The 18,245-nt window shown below is 37.9% G+C and overlaps 1 protein-coding gene across 1 annotated transcript in view; it reads right to left on the reverse strand.

Annotated features, from left to right (window-relative positions):
* The window catches only part of sfswap (splicing factor SWAP), a 76,820-nt gene that overhangs the window by 46,890 nt on the left and 11,685 nt on the right, over positions 1-18,245 (reverse strand). The window contains exons 3-10 of the mRNA XM_057818814.1: positions 12,807-12,938; positions 11,061-11,137; positions 5,722-5,947; positions 5,542-5,642; positions 5,088-5,238; positions 867-1,089; positions 546-707; positions 318-411 (exon numbers count right to left, since the gene is read on the reverse strand). Of these exons, the coding sequence (XP_057674797.1) occupies positions 318-411; positions 546-707; positions 867-1,089; positions 5,088-5,238; positions 5,542-5,642; positions 5,722-5,947; positions 11,061-11,137; positions 12,807-12,938 (1,166 nt within the window). The remainder of the gene's footprint in view (positions 1-317; positions 412-545; positions 708-866; positions 1,090-5,087; positions 5,239-5,541; positions 5,643-5,721; positions 5,948-11,060; positions 11,138-12,806; positions 12,939-18,245) is intronic.

Below are 18,245 nucleotides of genomic sequence, written 5' to 3' on the forward strand. Positions count from 1 at the left end.
ATTTTAGGAGAATTTCAGACATTTTACATTTAATTAAAATTAATTCATTAAAATGATTGGATTTAAGATAATTTTTTAAAAGACTTTTTAAGAACCCGCGAATACCCTGATCATTCACATTTTTAATTTACAAACAATCCCTTCCCCAATAGTGTTAATTCCTTCTTGAGCTAGACATGAAAGTAAAGAGGAATTTCGATGACCTGAACATACAAGTTGGAGACATCTATGTGAGGGCAAGTATGTTCAGTGGTTTGACACAGCTGGATGAAGAAGCTGAAAAGGGACTTGTAAATTACTGCAAAAGATTATAATACCTCTGGAAAGCTTTTCCCTTCTTTCTGCATGAAGTAATTCTTCTTATACTCATAATAGGTGTTGTACTGATGCCAAGACTGCAGAAAGTCAAACCTGCAGTGGACAGAGTGAAGAACACATTGTATGACAATCATACGGTCTTGAAAAATGGGCCAACGGCAGAAGGAGTGCTTTAACATTCTCAAATGAGAAAAGCAATAATGTTTACTTGTGGTAAGCAGACTCACCGTGGATCATTCTTAGCACGGACACTGGCTTCGAATTTGAGCCCATTCCTGACTACATACTCTGCCAGCTTGTCAATGACAGCCTGGATGTCCAGTGGTGGGGGGATTATTGCGGGTGCTGCTGCTGCTGCCGTGACAACTGGAGCTTCAGCTTTGAAATTGCTTTCGGTAGAAATAAAACAGTTTCGACAAGTTAAACATAATTGCGACCTCTGCCCCTTTTTGGGTCGCATAACTAAATTTCAACAACCGTACTAAAATCCAATTTATTTATTGACACTATTATTTTTCATGTTCTCAATGCTATTCATCATTCTCTACCTGATTCCTGCAATGGAGACACCAGCTGGTGCTATTGCAATGTTTCCAGAGGCTGTGGATGTCACTGAATGAGGAAATGCCCCTGAAACAGTCGTGGAAGTGATCCCAGCTGAGGGCACACTACTGTAGTAGGAGGTGGCATCTACTCCTGGGGGAGGTGGGGCTACACAGTATGTTCCGTCAGGAAGCATGTAATAGCCATAGTACACAGCAGATGCATTTGCTGCAAACAAAGGAAGAGGAAGTTTAAGTGTACTAATGAGACAGGAAGAAAATGAACCTGTGCGTTAACAATCCAAAAAAATAAAACTGTCACCTCTGTGACTAATTTATTGTAAAAAAAAAAAATAATAATAATAATAATAATAATAATAATGATAAATAAAATTCATAAAATAAGAAAAAAATTAACTACACAATGCAACTTCTCCATTTCAACGCAGTGCTGTAAGTAACAAACAAAATGTTTGTAATAGTCCCCAGAAATATTTACAACAGATGAGGCCCTTGAGGCACACACTAATCCATTTTGAGAGTTAGATACCAACAGACTTCATGAGCTATAATTAACGGTTAACATGCAAAAAACTTGTTGCAGTCAGTTCTAACTAAATTGTCTGGAAAGAAACAAAGCCATGTATGCCTAAATTAAAGGCTAAGACACCGGGTCAACTTTCAATTTGTCCAGATTTTAAAAACATTTTCCCCCCAAAGGAAATAAGAAAATATTAATCTGCTCCATAATCAAAGTGTGGCATCTAAAAAAAGAATTTGAAAGATCATCAGCATGATCTTAGGAATTACGGGTTGTTTGCGAGACAGCAGAAAGCATGTAAATGGCTCTAAACGTAATCGAATCGAGGCGGTCGTGTGAACACCTGCATTCAAATTGGTCTCCTGAGAGCAACACATCAGTACGCTGCTTGAGCTCAGCCCTCATGAGTAAAGCAAAGCAGAGATGTTCATTATGAGGCTGTGATATTTTCACAGTTGCTGAGGCTTGCATTGTGTGTTGTTAAATGTTAGGTTTTTCCAATCGTTACTCGATAACACATCAGTTTCCAACAAATTAAAAAAAAAGAACAAGTAGGAACTACAACTTATCATGCAAAATTTGCCTCATCACACTCATTTCACTGAAGGAAAAGGGAACGAGGAGTAGAAGAGGTAAATTAATGGTCAGTGTCAGTGAGGGTATTGTGACATTAACATATTAGTCTCTGAAGTAGTTAAATGTAATGGCAAATCCAATTTTCTCTAATCAGAAAATGGAAAAGCAAGACTACAAGCAGTCATTAAAAATGTATGTTATTGGCGAGTTGAAGACTTTTATGGTGAGGAACAAAAAGGCCGGAAGGGAGTTCCATGATTGTCTGGCTAAATAGATATGGCAAGGACTACATTTTCCAGACAGATTGGTGAATAATTGCACTCAACTGGCAATTGCCTGGAAATTACGTGCAAATCCTGAGATGTGTTGTCACCAAACCAGTCTCCTGATCATTATTATTGTGGCTTAAAATGATCAAGAAAGAAATCTGGCGCAATCAACACATAATCCAATTTAACATATTTTCTTCTTGCCATAAACGTCATTACATTTATACCTTTGCATGATTGGGATTTTATTTTATCACTATATTCGTTATTACCTAAATTATATGTATACTTTCTTGTATGAGGAGAGCCATTTACAGCGGTATGAAAAAGTTTAATTTTAAACATTTTTCTTAACAAATCATTGCATAAATTTGTGTTCCAATAACAAGTGCTGAAGGTATTCAAATTAAAAAGGAAAAAAGTCTAGGCAAAGATTGACGACTTTTTCTTTTTACAATGCAATTACAGATGTCAGACGCTTTCTGTAGTTCTTGACCAGTTTTCACAAATGGAAACAGAGATTTTGGCCCATTCCTCCACACAAATCTTCTCTAGACCTGTCAAGTTTCAGCTCCATCCAAAAACTTTCTATTGGACTGCAGCCTGGAGACTGGCTCGGCCATTCCAGAACCTTAATAGCTCGGGCCATTGACATGTTGGTAGACCCAGTCACGACCCATTTTCAATGCTCTAACTGAGGGAAGGAGGTTATTCCACAAAATCTCACAATACATCTTCTCCTTAATACAGTGCAGTCATCTAGTTAATTATGCAGAAAAACACCCCCAAAGCATGATGGTACCACTCCCATGCTTCACAGTCGGGACGATGTTCTTGTGATGGTAGTATGGTACTCATTATTCTTTTTCCTCCAAACACTATGAGTGCTTGGGGGTGTTTAAGACCAAAAAGTTCCATTTCGATCCAATGTATGTCCCCCATGACTCCACTGGATCATCCAAATGGTAATTGGCAAACTTAAAACAGGCCTGCTGGACGTGTGCTGGTTTAAGCAGGGGAACCTTCCGTGCCATGCATGATTTTAAACAATGACGTCTTAGTATATTACCAACAGTAACCTTGGAAACGGTGGTCCCAGCTCCTTTCAGGTCATTGACCAGCTCCTCCTGTGTAGTTCTTGGCTGATTCCACACCTTTCTTAAGATTATTGAGACCCTACGAGGAAGATCTCGCATGGAGCCCCAGTCCGAGAGAGATTGACAGTCATGTAGAGCTTCTTCCATTTCCTAATAATTGCTCCAACAGTTGATCTTATATCACCAAGCTGCTTGGCAATTGCCCCGTCACCTTGTAGAGGTCTATTGTTCCGTCTCTGGTGTCTTTGGACAGATCTTTGGTCTTGCCCATGGTAGCAGTTGGATTATGACGGATTGTGGGGTGCACAGGTGACAATAACAAGCTCAAATGGGTGGTGGGTGGGTGGTTACTCATGGGATAAAGGTGGACTTTTTTCAAGGTAGACAGACAACTCTATGAGTGTCATAATTATTGCTGATTCTCAGGGGTGAAAAAATACATATGATCCCCAGTAAATTACAAATATTCTTTTTTTTTAAATCATTAAATGTGATTTTTAGATTTTTTTTTTTTAGATTGTCTCTATGAGTGGAAATGCTAGCCTGGAACACCAGACTCATCGCTGTCCCAGCTACTGAGTCTGGCCACCATTCAGCGGATAACATTTCCAGGGCGGAGCAAGCCACAGCAAACAGACAGCAGAGTGGACCAATCAGCGACGGGCGGACGTGACGTTAGTAAAGCGACGAGGGACTTGCGCGTGGAAGTAAACATACGAGGAGAGCGGAGTTTATTCAACATGGCTAGCGCGAGACAGACTGTTGTCAATGACTTGTGTCAATGTTTTTTTTTTTTGGTATTTTAAAACTGAATTTAACTGGGATTGGAACCTATTCTCGGCGCTCTCGTTCGCCATCTGTGTTGTTGTGGAGACGACAAGAGTGACGTTGCTCGTTAAGAACACGTCACGCAAATAAACGAATCTGATTTGACGGATGATTTTGTTCTTGCTCGAGAGGCCGTTAATGGGCTGGGTCCCAGACTATTCTCACAGTGTTTGAAAAATACAGGGAGAACAGTCTGGCCGTGCCAGACAATGGAAATGCATCTATGATTGAAATTTCAGACTTCTACCCATCTTCTAAGTGGGTATACTTGCAAAATCACAAGGGGTGCAAATACTTCTGCTCCTCAATGTACAAATGTATTTCTTTTATTTATTTTTTTTTTAATTGGACAAAAAAGGGAGGGGGCCTGTCTTTCCACTGCATTAACCATTAACCACACTTAAAAAAAAAATGTAAATAAGCTCCGTCTCTACTTTGCAGATTTTTTTAATTTCACGGGGTGGGGGTGGGGGGTCCCCATTAACCGCGAAAAACGAGGGATCATTTTATACTACTGTATATTGGAATAAAAACGCATAAAAACATTGTACATCAAGACTACCAATACATTGAAATAATAATTTTTGCTAGAAACCAGCAAAATAAGGAAACCTAGGCATTAGGGATAGATTATTTTGTGCATTTGACCCTAATTTTTAAGAGTGTGGTATGTTGGCATATGTCAATAAATCCAGCAGACCTGCAATTATAAAGCACTTTTCTTGCAAATAAAATGAGTTTATGTGCCTTAACAAAATGTTTTGTTGGATGGCATTCATCAGAGGCAGAGAGTACAGGTAGGTTACCTCTCAATGTAGCAGTTACTTGATCAATACATATTTCTTTTTTATTTTTCAGCTACAATATACACAAATAAGTAGTATTGCTTCAGAAGGCAGTGCAAATTATTACTCACGATCAGCTGTGTACTGCGTTACTGTGCTGGGCATGACAGGATCTGACACTTCCTCAGTACCAGTCTGAACTGCAGCCACACCATTTTGTTCCTCCTTTGCTTTACGGACCAATGCTGCAAGGGGATGGTCTGGGTCCATCACTCGAAGTGGCTGCAAAAGGGGTGTTTAGAACTTTAAAAAAGGGTTTGTTATCTTTGCTTTATATCTGCTTAATTCCTCTATTCCTTGAACAAAATGTTTGTGTGAAAATAACCATTTTAAGCTCATCATAATAAATCATATCAATCATAATATATTGAACTGAAGTTGACTAAATAAATAAAAATTATAACACTTCTAACTACATTTTTTAGTCCCTCTCAAGAGTATTTATAAGACTACAGTAGTGACACTTTTAAAAGGGTACACTACTGAGTATTTTATTTTTATGTCACACTTGGTTACATTATTTACCTTCATGAGCTCCTCGAGGCGAGAGCTTTTTTTAGGTGCAAACAAACTTGGATGGAGGTAATTGCCATCCCCATCATCGTCTGAATCATCAGAGTTGGATTCTGCAGCAAAACATTGATGAGAAGAATATTCGCATCACAGCTTGAGCATGCACTGAGTGTTGTTGAGAGTATAACTCACCTTCTGGCTGTTCTTGTTTGTTGGTGGAGCCCACATTGTACCGACCTTCCTTCATGGCCCTCAGAATGTGTTTGTAATAAGGGTTCAAATAATGGTCAAAACGAAGAAAGTCAAACTGGGAATTGCCAGACTGCTTGGCTTTTAACACAATCTCAAACTGGGCGCCCTGCTGACATACAAAGGTGGCCGTCCGCTCTATTATGTTATGAGTCTTGATGGTTGCCGGCTAAAACAAGAAAAATGCACACACAAAAAAATATATATATATAAGTTAACATAACCAATGTTCCTTTTGGTTCATTTATCCCAACATCACCATTTAAAAAGATCCAAGCGTATCACGCATAATGGTTCCCAAACCACTGGGCTGTGGACCCTTACTAGGAAGTCTAACACATGAAACCCTGTTTGTTGCAAAAGCTACATCTGTTTATTAATTGGTATTGATTTTATTTATTTCTTCTACTGTGTGCAGCCAGGTCAGCACTGAAAATGAGAATATGTTCTGAATTGGATGAGTAAATGATGAATAAATAGTTCTTAAAATAGAGCAAGAAATTTATTTCACACCTAAATTGAAATAAATAAATAAATAACGAAGTCCAGAAGGGGGCAAATACTTTTTCACGCAATTGTAGACTATTTTAAACCTAGACTCAACAGGGACCACAATTCACTTTTTTTATTCAATGTGGTCAAGACAAGCAAGAATTGGGGGAGAACAGATAAATATCATAACAAGGTGGAACAGTTAAATGTAATTTTATCTGTATTATATATTATATTTATTAATTTTATTCCAGTCAAAAACAGTGTCTTCAACTATTCCAAAACTAGAACATATATACTAACCTCAAATCTTTTTTTAAAACCAAATTCTTGAAAGTACAGTGCAGACATGTAAAAGATTGTATTATAAGTATGTAAAAATGATCACGTAATGATGAACTTAATCTCGTTGAAGAAACGGGACTGCGTTTTTTTTTTACCTCATAATAATGGTCTCATACTAATGCCTGCTTTACTAAAATCACAGAGACTCAATACTGTAAAGGGTGTAGTCATTAAAGGGGTGATGAATTGATGGTTCAGTATTTGTTGTTCTATTAATGTTCTTATCAAATTAAGGAAGCTAAAAGAATTGCAGATCAGTGATGATCTTGAAGATAGGTACCGAGTAGACAGAGAAAATATGTTCTTGAGACCTATCTTTAGTGGTACACTTGCTGACTTGAGGGTGCCTTACCTCGAGGGTAAGATTATTTGCCATAAAATATCTATCAGAAGAGCAGGAATAGCTTGTAGCAATGTAATCCATTCAAGCTTCCGCACCACAGCACTCATTTGAGCCAGAAGTTCTTTAACTATAAGCTTGCAAGTAAATGGTTTACTGTGCTGAGCATACAGTGCCTTGCAAAAGTATTCGGCCCCCTTGAATCTTGCAACCTTTCGCCACATTTCAGGCTTCAAACATAAAGGTATAAAATTTTAATTTTTTGTCAAGAATCAACAACAAGTGGGACACAATCGTGAAGTGGAACAACATTTATTGGATAATTTAAACTTTTTTTAACAAATAAAAAACTGAAAAGTGGGGCGTGCAATATTATTCGGCCCCCTTGCGTTAATACTTTGTAGCGCCACCTTTTGCTCCAATTACAGCTGCAAGTCGCTTGGGGTATGTTTCTATCAGTTTTGCACATCGAGAGACTGACATTCTTGCCCATTCTTCCTTGCAAAACAGCTCGAGCTCAGTGAGGTTGGATGGAGAATGTTTGTGAACAGCAGTCTTCAGCTCTTTCCACAGATTCTCGATTGGATTCAGGTCTGGACTTTGACTTGGCCATTCTAACACCTGGATACGTTTATATTGAACCATTCCATTGTAGATTTGGCTTTATGTTTTGGATCATTGTCCTGTTGGAAGATATATCTCCGTCCCAGTCTCAGGTCTTGTGCAGATACCAACAGGTTTTCTTCCAGAATGTTCCTGTATTTGGCTGCATCCATCTTCCCGTCAATTTTAACCATCTTCCCTGTCCCTGCTGAAGAAAAGCAGGCCCAAACCATGATGCTACCACCACGTTTGACAGTGGGGATGGTGTGTTCAGGGTGATGAGCTGTGTTGCTTTTACGCCAAACATATCGTTTTGCATTGTGGCCAAAAAGTTCAATTTTGGTTTCATCTGACCAGAGCACCTTCTTCCACATGTTTGGTGTGTCTCCCAGGTGGCTGTGGCAAACTTTAAACGAGACTTTTTATGGATATCTTTGAGAAATGGCTTTCTTTTTGCCACTCTTCCATAAAGGCCAGATTTGTGCAGTGTACGACTGATTGTTGTCCTATGGACAGACTCTCCCACCTCAGCTGTAGATCTCTGCAGTTCATCCAGAGTGATCATGGGCCTCTTGGCTGCATCTCTGATCAGTTTTCTCCTTGTTTGAGAAGAAAGTTTGGAAGGACGGCCGGGTCTTGGTAGATTTGCAGTGGTCTGATGCTCCTTCCATTTCAATATGATGGCTTGCACAGTGCTCCTTGAGATGTTTAAAGCTCGGGAAATCTTTTTGTATCCAAATCCTGCTTTAAACTTCTCCACAACAGTATCTCGGACCTGCCTGGTGTGTTCCTTGGTTTTCATAACGCTCTCTGCACTTTAAACAGAACCCTGAAACTATCACAGAGCAGGTGCATTTATACGGAGACTTGATTACACATAGGTGGATTCTATTTATCATCATCGGTCATTTAGGACAACATTGGATCATTCAGAGATCTTCACTGAACTTCTGGAGTGAGTTTGCTGCACTGAAAGTAAAGGGGCCGAATAATATTGCACGCCCCACTTTTCAGTTTTTTGTTAAAAAAGTTTAAATTATCCAATAAATGTTGTTCCACTTCACGATTGTGTCCCACTTGTTGTTGATTCTTGACAAAAAAATTAAATTTCATATCTTTATGTCTGAAGCCTGAAATGTGGCGAAAGGTTGCAAGATTCAAGGGGGCCGAATACTTTTGCAAGGCACTGTAGATGAGTAAAACCAAAGCGAAATGCAAAATTTCCGATTTTCAATTTCCCAAAGACAAAAAAGTACTACACACCAATGAATGTATGAAATATATATAGATCTATTGGTGAGTTTAATTATCAAATTAGGGGAACTTGTTGACTGAGAAGAGGAAAAAACGCTTACTTTTCAAAGTGGTTGTACTCATTTATGTTGAGCACTTGACATGACTTGACAGTACTATCTTAAAGTATGGGTCGATAAAGGGCTGCAACTAACGATTATTTTTTTTCGATAATCAATTCATCGGACGAGTAATTAAACGAATACTCGGATAAATGTCGCTATTTTCAATTACCTTCACAATTTACCTTGAAGTTGTTTTAGGCATGTTATAAGTAACAATGACAAAGAGATGATTATTTCCTTCAAAAATAATATTTTATTCCAGCTTTCTGACTTAACTTTACTGCAGTCCACAACTGTACTGTTTTAAGTAGATGAAACTTGTTTTTAATAAAGGTTCTGAGTATAAAATATAAATAAATTCTCAGTACACAAATCAGACAAAAGTCCTGTTCATTCAATTAAAAAAATGCTGCAGATTGACATTTTTTCTTGTGGGCAAAGCGTTGATATAAATTGTGTCAATGACTCATTTATTTTCTTTAAACACGAAACAACAAAATCGAATGTGGCAGACTGTAATGAATCCATTCTCTTGATCAAACTAATGTCCATAAATACAATCCAAATCCAATTTCAAAGCACTCTCTCTTGTATGACAATTTACAATTTGTATTGAAAGGTGACTCTAAGCTGTGATATGAATGGGTTTACTTGTGTGGTTTCTTTATAAAAAGAAATTAGACAACTTTACCATCTTACAATAACTCAAGTGCTAATATGGTTCTCCAAAACACAAGACAAACGTACACTTAAAATACTTATTAGCATAATCGCTAACTAGCTTATCGCTCCGTGCTTAATAGTCACAGCTCATCAGCAAAGAATACAAACAATACAATTGGCTTCATTTACTCATCTCTGACTGGATCTAACAACACAAAAGACAATCAAACTCTAGACACTTTGTAATAGTACTGATTTAGCAACCCAACATCAGCAGCAGCAAACTCTTGTCTCTCTTGACCTAATTACTGGCACGCGCACAGCCTCACATTACACACGAAAAAGGGCCCAAACGGGACTGCTCAGAGCTGGCGCCAAACATCGATTAGCAAATTAGTTGGCAACTAATTTATTAATCGATTTTAATTGATTAGCAAATTATTTGTGAACTAATTTATTAATCGATTAGTTGTTGCAGCCTAAGGTAGATAGCATATACCAGGGGTTCCCAACCTATTCCACTAAGGCACACTGTGGGTGCAGGATTTCATTCTTACCAAACAAGATGACAACACTTTTTCCCCAATCTGGTGTTTTACAAGTGCAATCAGTTGATTGCAGTCAGGTGTGGCTTGTTTTAGCAGAAGCCTCATTGGTTCAACTGTCTCTGCTGGATCGGCTGGAACAAAAACCAGGACCCACAGTGTGCCTTGAGGACTGGGTTGAAAACCCCTGGCATATACGATACGCACATGAGAAAATGCTCTTCCACTGAATGATAAAATAATGCTTGAGAACATTGATCAGGCCGGCTCAGGGCACATGAATCCAGTCTGCTATCAAACTCATGTTTTTGGCGCGGTACCGTATTTTTCGGACTTTAAGTCGCACCTGAGTATAAGTCGCACCAGCCATAAAATGCCTGACGAAGAGGGGAAAAAAACGTATATAAATCGCATCGGAGTATAAATCGCATTTTGGGGGGAAATTTACTTGTTAAGATCCAACATATAGAACAGATATGTCATCTTGAAAGGCAATTTAAAATAAAAATACAATAGAGAACAACATGCTGAATAAGTGTACAGTATGATAATGTTACATGATGCATGAACAACGAAATGCAAACATGGCCGATATGTTAACGTAACATAGCTATTAAGAGTTATTCAGATAACTATAGCATAAAGAACATGCAAACAAGTTTACCAAATCAGCAGTGTCACTCCAAAACGCCAAAATAACATGGTAAATGATATAATAATGTGTTAATAATTTCACACATAAGTCGCTCCAGAGTACAAGTCGCAGCCCCAGCCAAACTATGAAAAAAAAACTGCGCCTTATAGTCCAAAAAATACTGTAATTAATGTACATTTCAACTGTTTATTTTGAAAATAAGAAAAACGTTTAAAAACGTGCCTGTGTTTCTTTTAAAAGTAGAAGCACAAGAGTAAGTTGATAGGGTTGTCAATACTCACCAATTCTACGTCAGAGGGGATCTCAAGTCCTTGGGGAGCAACAAATGGTTCTTCACTCTCTTCAGGCTCTGGCTCCTCTTTTCAGTTGAAAACATGCAAAATATGATTAGTTTGTAAAATACAAGTCATATACTGTATTGTGTTACATATCAAAGGTACTCTATACCAGTAAATCCTTGAGAATGAAATTCAGAATCACCTTTACTGGTAAGAGTGTTAGAAACACACATGGAGTTTGTCTACAGTAGTGAGGGCCACTCTAGTATTACAAAAATCAAGCCAATATTACCCCTTTTCCAACCATCAGAGGTGGATAGTATCATGTTACATTTACTCTGTTACATTTACTTGAGTAATTTTTTAAGAAAAATGAACTTCTAAGAGTCGTTTTAACACATCATACTTTATACATTTAATTTTTACTTTTAGTAGATGTGTGAAGAAGAAACGCTACTCTTACGCTGCTACTTTCGGCTATACTTGAGTCTTATTTTTTGGCTCTGCCTGTTTCAGATCGCATTCAAAAAATGCTATGCAAGTCTTTTTTTTCCCCAAAGTCAGTGACATTTGTTGCGATTCTGTTGCTTCTTACAGAGCAATAAATAAACAATACATTGCCTTTTACCTGTAAGGAAACAGTTTAAGATTGTGTTTTTTTTTTTTTTTTTTAAGAATTTGCTTTATTATGATTCACGTAGGCACTATAGGTAAAATAAACTTTTTTTTCATTTTTTCTTCTTATGTGATATCGAATTCTTTTGTTTCCTGATATCGTTTAGAATTGTTTTGCTCCCATATTGAACAAAATTGTAATTGAATTGTTACGTCTTTAGGGAAATCCGTTTTGAATTTACTTAAAACCCGTGCATCTAGCGGAAGATTCCAAAACCTTGTGAAAACAATTCTTTCTAACAAAAGGGCATCTCTAAAAGCAGACAAAGTTGATTGTGTACTGCATTTCGATCGATTTGGATTTGACTGTGCTTAGCTAAACCACATATCAATCCAGATTGATGTGTTAAAGTACTAAACAACAACAAAAAAAAGTGATGAAGAGAGTTGCAATACAATATAGTAACCAATAGTGGAGTAGCTATGATATGACCGTTGCGCAATTGCCATTCATCCAATTAATGTTAAGGTTATGTGATATATAACCTTAACTTGAATCTTACATGTATTTTTGTTTTTCAGTACATAATGCCTTATGTGATGGAACTGAATTAGCCACAATAGTGTTCAAATTGTGCTTTGGTGGCAAAGAGTCCACCACCTCTTACCATCAAAGAACCATGAAGAAAGACAGTCCCAGTGTCGTGATGAAATTTTATGATGAATGGTGGACAATTAGTAGGGGCAGAACAGCCAACATATGACATGTTTTGACAGATGACTGCTAATTATATTGGAGTTAACCTCCAGGCATTATTGACCTCTCCAATTTACCTGCAATTACTGGTGAAAACAATTTTATGTGCTGCGTTATTAAAAGTGCAAGCAAATGTCAGCCTTTTTCCCCCCTCACTGGCACGGCAATTTGATAGTAGTGAATGGTCATTTAATGGTTTCTTTAAGTGTTTATGCATTTAGGGGAGCAGGGAAATATGTTACAGACAGCACGTACAATTGAAACCAGACATTTACAGAAGCTATATATACTGGAAACACATTTTTATATCGGGTATGTTAAATTCTGGTTTCATCTGTATGAGTGTGACAATCACGGTGTGACTTTTGACTTCTTACCAGTGCGCTTGTTGGCATCCTCTTCCTCTGTAGGTTGGGAAGGATCGTAGTATTCCGCTGTGTATTTGAAGGCCACTGCATTGTAGGTGCCTTCATCTGCTAGTGCCTCACTCAGGCGTTTGTATTCCTCCTCTGCGAAAATCATTTCCATGTCAAGCATCATGATGTATGTTGTTGTATGATAGTTATTTGAACTGAACACTTAATATGGTCGAAAATAAAAAGTCCAGCACCCTAACAACACAACTCATCCTATTCCCCCCCCCCCCCTTAAATTAATGGCCTATGTCGTATTTTCACATTTTTCACAAAACACTGACCTAAAGTCCCACACAACATGTATTCGTAATAGTACTTTAACGGCAGAATTACATGATCTCTTCAAGTCAAGATGTGGGTGAGTATACAGTGGGGCAAATAAGTATTTAGTAGAGCTGGGAATCTTTGGGCACCTAACGATTCGATTACGATTACGATTCAGAGGCTCCGATTCGATTATAAAACGATTATTGATGCACCCCCCTCCTTTTTTTTTTTTTTTTTTTTAAAACGTTTTGTACATTAGTTCCAAAATTGTTCAAAAATACTCTCAGGCTAAACCAAACTACTATTTCAGTACCAAGTTAACATATCGTAGTAAACAAATATACAAAAATAACAGTAAATAAAAAAACTCCAGTCCCCATTCTGTATCAGCAGCTTTAAACTACATTCAATTAATTTAATGTTGTGAATCAACCGTTAAAGTGGTTAAAATTGCTCCCGTTATTCCATAATTTCCCTTTTGTCTACTTTCGACATGTGAAAGTTTTAAAACTATTTTAAAGATAGATTCGTCAATAGATAGATATATAGTCAATAGTCAATATTTTACCAATTTAGGAGTATTTTAGATAAAAAGTTAATTAGGTTTGCTTGGAAGGTTCGCTACAACAGCCTTGCAGGGAAGTGTACTGCTTTAAGATGGCGGCCGTTTACTAACGCCAGCATCTAGCTTTTTGTAGATGTGCTGCTAACGCTACCAAATCCATATTGCATCTAGTCCTATATAAATTATATCTACCGTAACATTTTGTGGATGTACTTTGTAGCAGCTTTTCGGCAGCAGTCAGGTATGTTGTTGTGTTTTTTTATCTCGTGGCATGAATTGAGCTAGAGCCGTGAGTTGAGCATTGGCATTACCCGAGGGGCCGGGTAATGAGAAGCATGATGTTTAGCTACTCAAGCTCCGTTCATTGTGTCCCCAAGACTGCACAGCGTGCTGAGTGTGTTGTACTTCCGCTTTACTTGGCATATTTCAATAATCGGAATTTGGATGTTTGTGAATCGTTCTCGAATCTTCCACGGCCGAATCGCGAATAATCTAAGAATCGGAAATTTTGCACACCTCTAGTATTTAGTCAACCACTAATTGTGCAAGTTTTCTCCCACTTGAAAATATTAGAGAGGCCTGTAATTGCCAACATGGGTAAACCTCAACCATGAGAGACAGAATGTGGAAAACAAACACAACAGAAAATCACATTGTTTGATTTTTAGAGAATTTATTTGTAAATCATGGTGGAAAATAAGTATTTGGTCGAAACCTAAAGTTCATCTCACTACTTGTGTGTAATGTTATGTACCCTTTGATAACAGAGGCCAAACGTTTTCTGTAACTCTTCACAAGCTTTTCACACACTGTTGCTGGTATTTTGGCCCATTCCTCCATGCAGATCTCCTCTAGAGCAGTGATGTTTTGGGGCTGTCGTTGGGCAACACGGACTTTCAACTCCCTCCACAGATTTTCTATGGGGTTGAGATCTGGAGACTGGCTAGGCCACTCCAGGACCTTGAAATGCTTCTTACGAAGCCACTCCTTTGTTGCCCTGGCTGTGTGTTTGGAATCATTGTCATGCTGAAAGACCCAGCCACGTCTCATCTTCAATGCCCTTGCTGATGGAAGGAGATTTTCACTCAAAATCTCTCGATACATGGCCCCATTCATTCTTTCCTTTCCACAGATCAGTCGTCCTGGTTCCTTTGCAGAAAAACAGCCCCAAAGCATGATGTTTCCACCCCCCACGCTTCACAGTGAGTATGGTGTTCTTCGGATGCAATTCAGTATTCTTTCTCCTCCAAACACGAGAACCTGTGTTTCTATCAAAATGTTCTATTTTGGTTTCATCTGACGATAACACTAGAGCTGTCCCGACTAGTCGACATTGTCGACGTCATCGATGACGTAAATCCGTCGACGAGCACAACACCCCGTCGACGGTTAATGAAGGGTTAAAAAATATATATGCGTGGAAAGTTCAGAATGTCGGACACTTGGTATGCAAGCGGGGCAATTGGCACAAAGCCAAAAAAGCGCACCAGAGAGTCCAAAACATTGACTTATTTTAAAAAAAAAAACAAAGGAGGGTACACTGTTGTGTCCTGTCTCTTCAATGCCAAGCTTGGCTGCACGTCGGCCGTGAATGATAACGACAGGAGATTGTAAGTCCATCTAACTAACTAATGATATGTTTTATTGAAGTTGCTAAGCCTGTCGCGATATGCAATGATTCCATTTATCGCATGGTAAATAAAAATGAGGGCGGTCATTTTCACGGCTGCGTTTTATTGCTGCGTGCGCGTGCGTGCATACATTTGTGCGTGCGTGCTGATACCATATGAGACTCTAGTTCTTTTCTGTCATCAACACGCTGTAGAATTAAAGTTCAGACATACAAAATAAGAAAAAACATCTATATTAAACACTATATACGTTAGCATTGCTACATTGAGGTGAATGGGGAAAAAGACGACCTACTTTCGCCGGCTATAAAACAGGCAGCCTTGTCCAAAACTTGCAGTTAAAAGGTGACACTTCAAAGATAAAAAAAAATCGCTGGTTAACAGCATTTGCAAAAGGAAAGAAATCTATTACTGACAACACATGTAATGACAATAAGTGTTTTTTTTTTCGCAGAATGTAAAGCATAAGTTAGCGGTTTAGTGAGCGTACTTCCGGTGAACATTTCAAAATAAAAGCATGTCATGTTCGTCATATAAATAACAATTTCTGGAGTTAATCCCACATACTTCAGATTCTAAACTAAGAATACCTTTAAAATGACACCCTTTATGAAAAGTCTGATTGTAATGAATAATTATTATAATACTTTTATATATAGTACTACAGTATACTATAATATTAATGCTAGGTATTTTTTTAAGAATTGTTTTGAATCATGTTGGAAAGGTGAAGTCAGTGTTCTGAATCTGTTTACATTCCATTCTTTTGCACAAGTTAATTCTATCAGCATTTGAACTCATTGTTTGTGATTTATTATTGTTATTTATCTGCTTATTTGTACTTTAATAAAGAATTTAAGTGTTCCAAAATGTTTTTGTGAATTGATAAGCGTCAACAAAAATTGGATTGCTAAATTAGTAAAAAAAAAATGTTTTTGTGAATTGATAAGCGTCAACAAAAATTTCATTGCTAAATTAGTAAAAAAAAAATATATATATATATATATTTTTTTTTTTTAATTAAAAGATTAGTCGACTAATCGTAAAAATAGTCGGCTGATTAATCGGGAGAAAATTAGTCGTTTGGGACAGCCCTAGATAACACATTCTCCTAGTCCTCTTCTGGATCATCCAAATGCTCTCTAGCGAACCGCAGACGGGCCTGGATGTGTACTTTCTTCAGCAGGGGGACACGTCTGGCGGCGCATTGTGTTACTGATAGTAGCCTTTGCTATTGTTGTCCCAGCTCTCTGTAGGTCATTCACTAGGTCCCCCCGTGTGGTTCTGAGATTTTTGCTCAACGTTCTTGTTATCATTTTGATGCCACGGGGTGCGTGGAGCCCTAGATCGAGGGAGATTATCAGTGGTCTTGTATGTCTTACATTTTCTAATAATTGCTCCCACAGTTGATTTCTTTACACCAAGCGTTTTACCTATTGCAGATTCAGTCTTCCCAGCCTGGTGCAGGTCTACAATTTTGTCTCTGGTGTCCTTCGACAGCTCTTTGGTCTTGGCTAGGGTTGTTCCGATCATGTTTTTTTTGCTCCCAATCCGATCCCGATCGTTTTAGTTTGAGTATCTGCCGATCCCGATATTTCCCGATCCGATTGCTTTTTTTTTGCTCCCGATTCAATTCCAATCATTCCCGAAAAAAATTTCCTGATCATATACATTTTGGCAATGCATTAAGAAAAAAAATGAATAAAACTCCGACGAATATATACATTCAACATACAGTACATAAGTACTGTATTTGTTTATGATGACAATAAATCCTCAAGATGGCATTTACATTATTAACATTCTTTCTGTGAGAGGGATCGACGGATAGAAAGACTTGTGACTGTATATTGTGACTAAATATTGCCATCTAGTGTATTTGTTGAGCTTTCAGTAAATGATACTGCAGCCATGCCCCAATGCATGATGGGAAGTTGAACCATGATGGGAAGTAAAACCATGACTGTGCGTCATGCTACCAATGGATATATCTTCTCTGCTTTGGGAAATAACTTAGAGGGTTAAGACAAAGATCAATTGCCACCTTGCTTCCCCACATTGCTTCCCATGATATTTCTAATCATAGGGAGAGGGATTGCAAGGTTTTAGCCAATTGAAGAAGACTCCAAAGGCTGCCAAAATTCGCTCTACTCATTTTGAGCTGCCTTTTATCTTTAGATATAGGTAAAACGGCTTCATTACAGATTGAGCGCGACAATGAGTGAGAGGGTCGTGCAACGCATATATTAATAGCGTAAAATATTTTAACGTGACACATTTTTTAATACAATAATTGCCGCCGTTATATGGATATTTTTGATAACCCTACCTTAAACCTAAATTAATGACTCTGGATGAGTGTAACATATGTCTGTCGTATGTCTGTAACGTTAAATACAATTAGAAAACAATTTAATTAAAATATATATATATTAAAAAAGGCATGGCCGATATTTTTTTGACGATTCCGATACTTTGAAAATGACGTGATTGGACCCGATCGATCGGGATGCCGATTGGTCGGGACATAGTTTGGAGTGTGACTGACTGACTGACTGACTGACATTGTGGACAGGCATCTTATACCGATAATGAGTTAAAACAGGTGCCATTCATACAGGTAATGAGTGGAGCCTCATTAGACCTCGTTAGAAGTTAGACCTCTTTGACAGCCAGACATCTTGCTTGTTTGTAGGTGACCAAATACTTATTTTCCACTCTAATTTGGAAATAAATTCTTTAAAAATCAAACAATGTGATTTTTTTTTTTTCCCTTCCACATTCTGTCAGTCATGGTTGAGGTTTACCCATGTTGACAATTACAAGCCTCTCTAATCTTTTCAAGTAGAAGAACTTGCACAATTGGTGGTTGACTAAATACTTATTTGCTCCACTGGACCAATAACTGTCAGTATCATGAGGGGATTATTGAATTCA

The sequence above is a fragment of the Corythoichthys intestinalis genome, chromosome 17 (genome assembly GCF_030265065.1).
Source record: "Corythoichthys intestinalis isolate RoL2023-P3 chromosome 17, ASM3026506v1, whole genome shotgun sequence".
Lineage (NCBI taxonomy): Eukaryota > Metazoa > Chordata > Actinopteri > Syngnathiformes > Syngnathidae > Corythoichthys > Corythoichthys intestinalis.